The sequence below is a fragment of the Chanodichthys erythropterus genome, chromosome 4, assembly GCF_024489055.1.
Source record: "Chanodichthys erythropterus isolate Z2021 chromosome 4, ASM2448905v1, whole genome shotgun sequence".
Lineage (NCBI taxonomy): Eukaryota > Metazoa > Chordata > Actinopteri > Cypriniformes > Xenocyprididae > Chanodichthys > Chanodichthys erythropterus.
Window position 1 is genome coordinate 12,296,060 of NC_090224.1, and position 12,703 is coordinate 12,308,762.

General features: G+C 38.1%; 1 protein-coding gene across 5 annotated transcripts in view; it reads left to right on the forward strand.

Annotated features, from left to right (window-relative positions):
- cdc42bpab (CDC42 binding protein kinase alpha (DMPK-like) b) overlaps nt 1–12,703 on the forward strand; it is a 67,082-nt gene that overhangs the window by 30,864 nt on the left and 23,515 nt on the right. For all 5 annotated transcript variants that reach the window (XM_067384126.1, XM_067384128.1, XM_067384127.1 and 2 more), the window contains exons 7-14: nt 7,419–7,512; nt 7,608–7,808; nt 8,959–9,207; nt 9,354–9,433; nt 10,049–10,209; nt 10,284–10,406; nt 10,544–10,677; nt 12,437–12,679. In XM_067384126.1, the coding sequence (XP_067240227.1) occupies nt 7,419–7,512; nt 7,608–7,808; nt 8,959–9,207; nt 9,354–9,433; nt 10,049–10,209; nt 10,284–10,406; nt 10,544–10,677; nt 12,437–12,679 (1,285 nt within the window). The remainder of the gene's footprint in view (nt 1–7,418; nt 7,513–7,607; nt 7,809–8,958; nt 9,208–9,353; nt 9,434–10,048; nt 10,210–10,283; nt 10,407–10,543; nt 10,678–12,436; nt 12,680–12,703) is intronic.

A 12,703-nucleotide genomic window follows, 5' to 3' on the forward strand; every position in this document is an offset into this window, starting at 1 on the left:
AATACACATAGTCATGCAATGCTGATGTTGTTAACATCAACAATTTGAGAACAAAGTATAACAATAATAATAATTTGCACGATTTGATGTGATATGAACTATGCAATCGTAAGATTTAATCATCATTGGTAGCGTGATTTTTTTATAATGCTATCTTTTTCTCAGTTGGTCAGAACAAAAGTGGCAGATTTGTTACTTACTTGTTCAGATGACATTTTCCGGTGAAAATTCATATTTTGGACATGCTTCAAGACTACAATCTGTGATTCCAAAGTACAGTATCCACCGGTGCTGTGACTGACAGCCACACATTCTCCTCAAAACATTAGATTTATCTGCTCTGAGGAGCCGTGCTTCTCCACCACCCACATAAAGATAATAATTCTGCAAATAACTGCAATTCCATGTTTCAAACAGAAATGGCGACAAAGAGCCAAACGGACTGCAGCTTTAAGTCACAGCAATAACCCTGTTCGCTAGTTGGTTGTGGTTATAGGAGGAGGGACATTCTCATTCTAGAGAGCATTTGATTGGACAACAACCTGAGTAGTGCAACATGAGTCATCGTTATATTTGGTCTGTTTTCACGGAAACAAGTCTATAAATTTTACATAAAAAATTTTGTCTGCTTAAAGTTAATTTTGTCAGTGTTTAGGAGTACACTACTGTTCAAAAGTTTGGGGTCAGTAAGATTTTTTTGAAAGAAATTAATACTTTTCAATTTACAATTCAGCAAATATGCATTAAATTGATCGAAAGTGACAGTATTTTACAAAATATTTCTATTTCAAATAAATGTTTTTCTTTCTAACTTTCTATTCAACAAAAAATCCTGAAAGAAAATGTATCAAAGTTCCACAACTGTTTTTAACTTTGATAATGAGTATATTTTCATATATTAAAATAAAAAACAGTTATTTTAAAGTGTACTGTTAATTACTGTTTTTCCTGTTTTTAAATGAATGCAGCCTTGGTGAGCATAAGAATCTTCCTTCAAAAACATTAAACTTACCAACCCCAGACTTTTGAACAATAGTGTATATTAGCATATAGATGAACTCAAAGCTAATACACATGGAATAAAAGCCACAAAACACCCACTTTTATTTCATGGGTTTTTCAAATCCGCTAAGCATGCACTGAGATCAGTGCAATGAGTCGGAAAAAAGGCTATGTTTAGTGTGAGGTATGGCTGGGTTGGAGCCCATCTTTGGTTATCATACAGGAAGTGGCTTCTCCATATTTGCATAATAACAGGCACCAGTTGCATAGAGCACTCAGTGTGATGAATGTGTTTGTACTGGGACTTTGGGTGTGCTTCAGTCTCACTGAACACATCATTTGGGTACAAACACACACACTTTCTCTAATGTACTCATGTTGTCTTCCTCACAAACCTATGTGCAGTCTTGGTCTGCCAATTGCAGTCTGTTTTTGGGGCACCCAGAGGGACAGGCAGGGGAAAGTTAAAGGCAGTAATCATGGGGTTAGAGGTGTGGTCAACTCTCCTCTCGTGAGAGTTTGGCACGCCTGGTTTGTGGAGGGTGGGGACAGAGAGGATTGGTCTCCAGGGATGGGGTTGGTGTGGGTGTGTTTTTGTATGAGCAAGCCATGTTAAAGGGTGTGCATATGGGAATAAGTGCGCCTGTACATTTGAGGGTGGATGTACTGTGTGAAAATTGTTGAAATACCACAGTCTGCATGAATGCACAGTGATGGGTTGACAATTAATAGTGTACCATCTGAAAAATGATTTTAAATGGATATTTTTCTTAAAAATTAAACTTCCATGTACTCATATATGACTTTCTTGCAACTTTCTGCTAAATGTCTCCTTTTATGTTGAATGTTTACACTTCTGTTTTCCATAAAATGAAAACATTTTGAACTCCAAAAATAACAAAAAGCACATAAAAATAGTCGATACTAGACTATTTCTAATACAGGCTTCTAGTTGCTCAACTGTCTTAAGTCTTCTTTGTTGCATCTTCCTCTTTATGATGCGCCAAATGCTTTCAATGGGTGAAAGATCTGGACTGCAGGCTGGCCATTTCAGTACCTGGATCCTTCTTCTTTGCAGCCATGATGTTGTAATTGATGCAGTATGTGGTCTGGCATTGTCATGTTGGAAAATGCAAGGTCTTCCTTGAAAGAGATGACGTCTGGATGGGAGCATATGTTGTTCTAGAACTTGGATATACCTTTCAGCATTGATGGTGCCAGATGTGTAAGCTGGCCATGCCACATGCACTCATGCAACCCCATACCATCAGAGATGCAGGCTTCTGAACTGAGCGCTGATAACAACTTGGGTTGTCCTTGTCCTCTTTAGTCCAGATGACATGGCGTCCCAGTTTTCCAAAAAGAACTTCAAATTTTGATTCATCTGACCACAGAACAGTTTTCCACTTTGCCACAGTCCATTTTAAATGAGCCTTGGCCCAGAGAAAACGCCTGCGCTTCTGGATCATGTTTAGATATGGCCTCTTTTTTGACCTATAGAATTTTAGGTGGATTGGACGGTGGACGGTGGATTGTGTTCACCGACAATGTTTTCTGGAAGTATTCCTGAGCCCATGTTGTGATTTCCATTACAGTAGCATTCCTGTATGTGATGCAGTGCCATCTAAGGGCCCGAAGATCACAGGCATCCAGTATGGTTTTCCGGCCTTGACCCTTACGCACAGAGATTGTTCCAAATTCTCTGAATCTTTGGATGATATTATGCACTGTAGATGATGATAACGACAAACTCTTTGCTATTTTTCTCTGAGAAACTACTTTCTGATATTGCTCCACTATTTTTCGCGGCAGCATTGGGGGAATTGGTGATCCTCTGTCCATCTTGACTTCTGAGAGACGCTGCCACTCTGAGAGGCTCTTTTTATACCCAATCATGTTGCCAATTGACCTAATAAGTTGTAAATTGGTCCTCCATCTGTTCCTTATATGTACATTTAACTTTTCCGGCCTCTTATTGCTACCTGTCCCAACTTTTTTGGAATGTGTAGCTCTCATGAAATCCAAAATGAGCCAATATTTGGCATGACATTTCAAAATGTCTCACTTTCAACATTTGATATATTATCTATATTCTATTGTGAATAAAATATAAGTTTATGAGATTTGTAAATTATTGCATTCCTTTTTTATTCACAATTAGTACGGTGTCCCAACTTTTTTGGAATTGGGTTTGTAGTTGTTAGTTTGTAGTTAAGTTTAGGTATTGGGTAGGATTAAGGGATGTAGAATATGGTGATACAGAATAAGGCTTTATAAGTCCTAACAAACTGCCAATATCCTGGTAATATGCATGCTAATAAGCAACTAGTTAATAGGGAGAAATGGACCCTAAACTAAGTGTTACCGACACAACTCTACAATACAACTCTAAAGTCATATGACCGTGTCTCAGCATTGACATCAAACCTGGCATGATCCAAAGTTTGGAATTTCATGGTGGTGAATAAACGATGACAACATTTTAATTTTTGTGTGAACTATGCCTTTAGATTTATTAAATCTCATAATTACATTTCAAATGCATGTTTCACACATTGTTTCTAGTCGGCAGATCACATTAGTCGGCTCCTGGCCTAAAAAGCTTCTTCCAGGAAAAGCTTGGAGCTCTTGCTTTCACCCAGCCCTCATTAGACTAAGTGGGCAAGCTGTTGTGTTAAAGTGCAGGATTTTTAGAGATTGTGCTCTTAAGTGGTGTTAAGTGCCCGGTTCCTCTCGGCCAGATATTTGCATAGGGTGAGCTCTGATCCTTCCACTGATGAGGACCCGCCCATGTCACAGTTGAAGAGCCAACCGGACGCACTAGCATCTGTGTTTTTGTTGTGCGTGACTATTGCATTATATTTAGTTATTGATCAGGGCCATATGTGTGTCCTGCTATTGATCAATACCATGTGTGTAATGTCTCAGCTGATTCCTAAGGAAGCTGGAATTTCATTCGCCACCGAGACATGGCTCATCGCACCTCAAAAGTCAAGAGGGAATCTCTTGTTACCTGTAAAGATCCCCTATCAAAGAGAAAGATGCACAGTCGTTGCCTGAGGATAAAGCCACATTCATCTGAAACGGCACAGGTGATTGGATGACCTCATAAAGAGCTTTGTTTGACGACATCGGCGGCGGTCTTAGTGCTTGTAGAACAGCTTTTTCCAACCAGAGGGCCTTGACCTACAAGTTGAAGTTTCCACAAACTTCACTTTTCTTTTTTTTTAGATATAATGGAGCTCAACGCTCGAGTAAAAAAAAAGAACTGAATGAATTGCTGAAATGTATCCAACGTCCCCATACAATGTCCCACCCCCTTCTCTTTCTTCCTGTCTATAGTTGACCAGCTCTTCCTGTGGTAGGCATGAGGCAGGTCCAGATGGTGCTCACAGATGGTTATTGTGGTCTTAATGTGGGATTACCTCCCTCTGCTCGCAGTCCGCTGCTCCTTAAGACAGCAGCCCGGGACAGAGCCACCCAATTATCACCTACACTACAACCCCTGCTGACTAGACCGGACCCCTTAATGCACCATTACAAAGTGAATGGCTTTTAGCCTAGTGGGAGGCATGCGGCCAGGTTAACAAAATCTAAAATAGATTTAATGCAAGCCAAGTTTAACATAGTTTAAAAGAAACTTAGCTATGATTGGAGTCTTAAAGGGATAGTTCACCCTAAAATTAAAATTCTGTTATCATTTACTCAATCTCAAGTTGTTTCAAACCTGTATGAATTTCTTTCTTCTGTTGAACACAAAAGAAGATATTTTGAAGAATATGGGTAACCAAACAGTTGATGGAACAATTTGAGAGTGAGTAAATGATGACAGAATTTTCATTTTTGGGTGAACTCTCCCTTTAACGTACCAAGAAAGGTTATATTTGGCATAGAAGACTCAAAGCTGAGTCACTATAGTGTCATTATCAATGGCTATGTCACATTATCTATGGTCATGGCTAGGCCACATTATCTGCTGTAAACTTGGTTAGCTCGTAATGTTAATCTATAGACTCTGCAGAGCATATTTGTTTAGCTCAGACTTTCTCTACTTTTTAATTGGTTTAGTATGTCCTCCTCTGCTTTCTGCTCTTTGCTCTGTGGCACAGTGCAGTGTCGGTGAGAATGGCCCAATCAAGCCAAGACCCTCTTAGAAAGGAAAACCGTTAAAGACCTCACTGACTGATTCAGCTAAAGGAGGGGCTTGGATGGTGTGCAGAATTGGCCATGGATTGTGGCTGTTGAGAGATCTGCTGTGCATCGGGTTGGGTTTTGGGTTTTAATTAAAACATAAACCTAATTAATTTTTAATTAAATTGATGCATCACCTGCATATTTTGCAAACCCTTTAGTGATAATTTTACTAAAAATAAAACAATGCTTTTATCTGCCACAAAAAAATGAAGTATATTCCAATGTCTTTGAATTATGAAATTTATTTGGGTGCTATATATATTTATGCAGATACACTACCATTCAAAAGTCTGGGGTCAGTAAGATTTTTCTTTTTAAAGAAAGAAATACTTTTATTCAGCAAGGATGCTTTTTAATTGATCAAAATGTCATATTAAAAATATTTATAATGTTACAAAAGATTTCTAACTCAAATAAATACTGTTCTTTTGAACTTTCGATCATCATATGCTTTAAAAAAAATACTGAAAAAAGTTTCCACAAAAATATTAAGTAGCACAACTCATCAAATCAGCATATTAGAATAATTTCTGAAGAATCATGTGACATTAAATTAATCAGCATTTTGCCATCACAGGAAAAAAATACATTTTGAAATATATTAAAATAGAAAACGATGATTTTTTTAAAAATGTAATAATATTTCACAATATTACGGTTAACTGTATTTTTGTTCAAACAAATGCAGCCTTGGTGAGCCTTAGAGTCTTCTTCCGACCCCAAAATTTTGATTGGTAGTGCTTAGTTAAGTATATATATTTTATATTTATTTGTTTTGTAGTGTGTGTGTGCGTGTGTGTGCGTGTGTGTGCGTGTGTGTGTGTGTGTGTGTGTGTGTGTGTGTGTATATGAGTATATATATACTGAAAGGATTAAAATGAATTAAAATCATATGTACACTTTTTAATCATTTTAGTCTGCCCTAGATTTTTAGTAGTTGTGCAGAACAAAAACGTAATTGTTGATTTGCTGATTGTGGTTTTCAGAGGTAAAATTGGTTTATATATTAATTGTTACATAACTTAAAGTGACACCCAAAACAGAAGTGCTGTATATTATAAACTTTGCAGTTTTAACAGTATTGCTTCATTATTCGGTGTGGATGAGGTCAAGCCATTATGGAAAGTGTTTCACCACCCACTGAGTTCCTCACACAATCTCAGACAGACCTCTCTGTGTTAAAGCCCTGATACATGGTTCTTTTTGGCCCTCTGTTCAACTGTTTGACAGCGGGGGATGGCCGCCTGCCTTTCACCTCTCATGCACACACACATATATCTTCATATCTTGCACGTTGCTGACAATTAATAATCAACACTTATGTAAAAACTTTTTTGCTTTCCCCTACTCTCCTCACCCAGTGTATTTAGCACTCTGCCAAAGCTGGACGATCACACACACACATTATATGAGCTTGTAATGTCTTATTTGAAACATTGGCTATAAAGAATAACAAAAAATCATCAGTAGTGCTGAGTTTTAGGGTTTATGAGCTGTTATGATTAATGATGTGCTGACGCTGATAAATCCGCCGGCTGTGTGCGCTTGTCCTCCAAAGTTTTGCTTATCTCTTTTATGACAGCTAGCACTGTACTTGTGCCAACCACAGGACAGTTGCATGATTTATTGATATAGATAAACTTAGATGTCTTAAACATAGAAGGTGTATGAATCTCAGACAGTTTTGAAATCTCATGGTGCAAATTGTGGTGTTATTTGAAAAGTACAAGATGGCAATAGAGCTTTAGCTGTTTGGCTTAGTCCGATGACATGTGCACATGACCTTTGACCCTTAATAGAACACCACAGGCCCTTAGTCAGTCCATCTGCACACCACTGTATCTAGTAGTGCAGCATTTCTATTCGTTTTTTCAGTAATAAGGGACACACACACACACACACACACACACATAAATAGATTACTGTTATATATTTGAATAGTGCAAGATGACATATGAGTGATATATATATAATATACAATTGTATAAATTTAGTATATTATTAAAAATAAAGTAATTAATATAATTAAAAGTAAATATATATTTACTTATATTATTTAATTTCATTTTAATTATATGATGTGATTTATGATATTATGATATTATGATGCCATGGCACTGAATGATTGCTGTATTCATTTAGTATGACATTGCCATTGTGCACTGCGTCATTCCATGATAATCTTTTGTTATGGTTCATTTTTGTTTTTGATTTGTGTTCAGGGATATTAAGCCAGACAATATCCTGATGGACATGAACGGTCACATCCGGCTGGCTGACTTTGGCTCCTGCCTCAAACTCATGGAAGATGGGACAGTGAGTTTGATTTTCAATCCTAAAGCAGTCAAGCACATGATTTATTGCTTAGTAAGTGTTGTAAAATCTGACTTCTTGTACCTGTTTTCTCACAGGTTCAGTCCTCTGTGGCAGTTGGAACCCCAGACTACATTTCTCCAGAGATCTTGCAGGCTATGGAGGATGGGAAGGGAAAGTACGGGCCGGAGTGTGACTGGTGGTCTCTGGGTGTGTGCATGTACGAGATGCTGTATGGAGAGACGCCCTTTTATGCTGAGTCTCTGGTGGAGACATACGGCAAGATTATGAACCATAAGGTTAGTTTGCTTCGTATACCAAAACGCAATTCTGTGCAACAAAAATTTGACTAATGTTGTTATTTCCAAAGTTTATTTAAAGGTGATGTGTGTAATTTTTCAATTTTAAAATACATTCTTCCTTTAGAGACAACTAAAAGCAAGCCTTTCATTGGTTGATTCTTCTGAATAGTGTAAAAACACAGTGGCACTATCAAAACATTACATTTTGTTCGGGAAAACAAGTCTTTTATGAAGTTCCAGTTTGTGATGCTAGTGCGGAGAGATTGCACATTTCACCTTCACTTGTGGACGTGCCCTTCTGAAATCTGTTTACGGTAGAGTAGCTTAAAGGGGTTCTATTGTGCTTTTTTACATTTTCAACTTTCTTGTAATGTTGCTGTTTGAGCATGAAAAGGGTCTGCAAAAAAAGTTAAAAAGCACAAATTCCACTCCAAAGGGAATTCGATTGTAGACTTACACGTACACGTCATAATATTCCTCATTAATTCTCTGTCCATGGTATTTGCAAAAAAATGGACGAGGCCTGGTTGAGTTGTGTTATGAGTTTATTGAAACTCGCGGTTATGGTAAGAGGTGTGACATTTCCGAAACACGCTTGAAGTGGTTGAAAAATCACACCACACTGGTCAAGCCGACCAATCAGAGCACATTGTGTTGTTTGGAAGGACGGGCTTCATGGAGACAGGAACTAAACAGTGTTACTGACAGACTGGGAAGAGAGGCGATGCAATAATAAAACCTATTCTTGTAAACCCCAGAGACAAAATCAAGAAACGGCACAATAGGTCCCCTTTAATTTCTAGGTAACCCATTCCTTCTTTTAGTTGACCAAGACAATAATTTGTTTATTTATCTTGCTTAGTATAAAACAAAAAAAAAAAAAGTCATGAGTGAATTGTAGAAGTTTTGAATTAAAAATTCTTTTTGTCTTTCCTTCACTATTTTATTCTGGATTAGTCATCTCAACCTAACAATGAGGTAAAAATTCACCTTTTCATCAAGGTTAATGTAGTTTTGTATGGGACTTAACTAATGGAGCACATCTTAAACCACCGTAACTAGCGTAGTTAGGCAGAGATAATTGATTCTTGATAATAAGATTCTTACTCTGAAATGCTCAAGTATATTCCAACTCTTTCATTCTCAGGAGCGCTTCCAGTTCCCACTTCAGGTGACGGATGTGTCCGAGGAGGCTAAAGATCTCATCCGAAGGCTGATCTGCAGCAGAGAACACCGGCTCGGCCAGAATGGCATCGACGACTTTAAACAGCATCCCTTTTTCACAGGCATTGACTGGGACAACATCCGCACATGCGAAGCCCCCTACATCCCTGAAGTCAGCAGCCCCACTGACACCTCCAACTTTGATGTGGATGATGATTGCCTCAAAAACTGTGTATGAGTCTAATTTTGTTCTGTTTTTATCCTGGAGCCGATGTTTTTTTCCATACAAATGCATTAGTGTGTAGTTGAGTAGGCCTATATATGGAACTGCAGGACTTGGATATTTGAGTCTTAGATTGTTTTTCTGAAATATTTTAGGAGACGTTGCCCCCACCTTCACACACAGCATTTTCTGGACACCACCTCCCATTCATAGGCTTTACCTACACAAGCAAATGGTGAGTCAAACAACTTTTTATTCATTATGCCTTTTTTACACTACACTACTGTTCAGATTGTGGTCAGTAAGACGTTTTGTTGAAAGAAATGAATACTTTTATTCAGCAAGATGCATTAGATTGATCAAAAGTGAAAGTCATTTACATTGTTACAAAAGATTTAAGTGTCAAATAAATGCTGTTCTTTAGAACTTTGTATTCATCAAAGAATCCTGAAAAAATGTATCTTGGTTTCCAGAAAAATATTGAGCAGTGCAACCATTTTTAACATTAATAACAATAAGAAATGTTTCTTGAGCACCAAATCAACATATTAAATGATTTAGGATCATGTGACACAGAAGACTGGAGTATTGATGCTGAAAATTCAGCTTTACCATCACAGAAATAAATTATTTTCTTAAATTTATTTAAAAAAAAACAATTTTTAAAAAAAAAATTGTTATAATATTTCACAATATTATAGTTTTTACTGTGTTTTTGACCAAATAAATGCAGCCTTGGTGAGCGTAAGAGCCTTCTTTCAAAAACATTTAACTTTTGAACAGTAGTGTATGTTGCTGTGGACTTTAACAACATTTTAATTGCAATTCTGTGATATATGTGGTTCTTTAGCACACTGTCAGATCGAGGGTGTCTGCGAGAGTCCATTGGACCTGCGCAGGTAGATGCTGATCTTCAGCGTAGCCTTGAGGAGAGCCTGGCTTCTGAAGCCTATGAGAGAAGGATCCGACGCCTGGAGCAGGAGAAGACAGAACTTACCCGTAAACTACAGGGTGAGGGTGCTGACACATCCAGACTGAATCATATTTTATCCTCCTGTCTCTCTAAAACATCTTTCTTCCCTTAGAGTCCACGCAGACAGTGCAGGCACTGCAGTACCCTGATTCGGATGCCCCAGTGAATGCTAATAAAGAGGTAGAGATCCGGAGTTTAAAGAGTGAGATCGACATCCTGAAGAAACAGATTGCAGGTGAGAGCTCAATATTAAGTTGGAATGCAGAGTTAAGGGCACAGTCCTGGACTTGGGTCTTTATTGTTCTCTATTGATTACCCATTGAGGGTAATGACATCTCTGGACAAAGACTCTATAATGTTGTGTCATGTCAGACTCTGGTCAACTGGAACAGCAGTTGCAGGAGGCCAGCACTGCCCGAAGAGACCTGGAAGACTCGTCTAAGGTCATCAGGGGCTTAGAGAAACAGCTGAAGAGTGTCACACAAGAGAAAGATGATCTGCACAAGGTACCTATTCCATTGTATTAAAAAAAAAATAAATAAATAAAGAGGCAGAAGATTGTACTGTTATTTAGCGATATATGCCAGTCAAGCTATGGTTTTGAATATGGTTAACTAGCGCAACCATGCCCTCACCAGGTGAGCCAAGCTAGTTTACTAGCTCTTATCATTTTGATCTTAAAAAGATCATGCATTTGCATATGCCTGGCTCCCGAGCGAGATGTCATCACACCATAGGCCCCGTCTACTGGTGTTCAGTCGCTTAATGAATTTGACTGCAGATTGTTTTGTAAATGAGGCACAGTGTAATGGAGAGTTTGCAAAGAAACGTTTGTTGACAGATGAAGCAGTCAGCTGTATTGAATATTACAGCAGCTACATCATAAATCCTAAGTAAATGAATCTTTGTCTGTAAATGATGGTTTTATATGGATAATGTTTCCAAAACACTTAATAATGTGCAGTAGACCGGCATTTGATACTGTTTCCTATGCAATAATTTTAGCCAATCATAACAAGCCTTAAAGGGCAAGTTTACCCAAAAATGAAAAATCTGTCATTTATTACTTACTCTCATGTCGTTCCACACCCGTAAGACCTTCGTTCATCTTCGGAACACAAATTAAGATATTTTTGATGAAATCCGATGGCTCAGTGAGACCTCCATTGACAGCAAGATAATTAACACTTTTAAATCCCCAGAAAGCTACTAAAGACATATTTAAAACAGTTCATGTGGCAACAGTGGTTCAGCCTTAATGTTATGAAGCAACGAGAATACTTATTGTGTGCCAAAAAAACAAAATAACGACTTTATTCAACAATATCTAGTGATGTGCGATTTCAAAACACTGCTTCATGAAGCTTCGAAGCTTTACAATCTTACATCTTTTGTTTCGAATCAGTGGTTTGGAGCGTGAATCAAACTGCCAAAGTCACGGGATTTCAGTAAACGAGGCTTCGTTATGTCATAAATGTTTTGAAACGTTTTGAAATTTCAATGGTTCACGTGATTTGGCAGCTTGATACACGCTCTGAACCGTCACTTGAACGTCACGTGAACTGTTTTAAATATGTCTTTAGTAGCTTTCTGGGCATTTGAAAGTGTTAATGATCTTGCTGTCAATGGAGGCCTCACTGAGCCATCGGATTTTATCAAAAATATCTTAAATTGTGTTCCGAAGATGAACAAAGGTCTTACGGATGTGGAACGACATGAAGGTGAGTAATTAATGAAAGATTTTTTTTTTTTGGGTGAAGTAACCCTTTAAAGAAGCTGTCGTTACAAATTTATCATTTCAGTCAGAGGGGCAGAATGAAAGTTGAAATTTTTTTATTTTTTGTTGTGCAAAAACCTTTATTAACATTATAAGTGATCCTCAAGGAACATATAAAAACATATAATACCACTTAATATAGTTTGAGATTTGCTGGTCTTGGATGGTTTTAAGTGGTCATGTTTGTTAACGAGCTGAAAAATGCCCCAAACCCTTCAAAAACCATCTAAACAGACAGCTTTGCTAGACTGGGAGACTAACTAGCCACTTTAAGCTGCTCTGTGCTGTGTTTTTTCAGGCTAATTGCCATAAATTACCAACTAGTTCCTCTGTTTGTGATTTGCTGGCATAGTGTAATGGTCACAGGGACCCGAGCTGACTTTAATCTGTTAAACGGCACGGTTAAAGATTACTCTTTAGCTCAATGACTTTAGTTGATCCTAGAAGATAAGTTATATCACTGTTGATTCTGTAATGAATATGTGAAGGAGCTGCTGGAGTTGGGAGAGAAGGTGAAGGCTCAGTGGAAGGAGTTAAAGGATGCTCACAGTCAAAAGAAGATGGCCATGGAGGAGTTCTCTGAGCTAAACGAACAGCTGAGTGATCTGCTCTCACAAAAGCAGCGGCTGAGCCGACAGTTCCGAGACAAAGAAGAGGAGATGGAAGGAGTGTCGCAAAAACTAGAGGCTCTGCGGCTAGAGATACGCAAGGCTGAGAAAATGCGCAAAGAGGTATATACTTCAAAACCACCCACC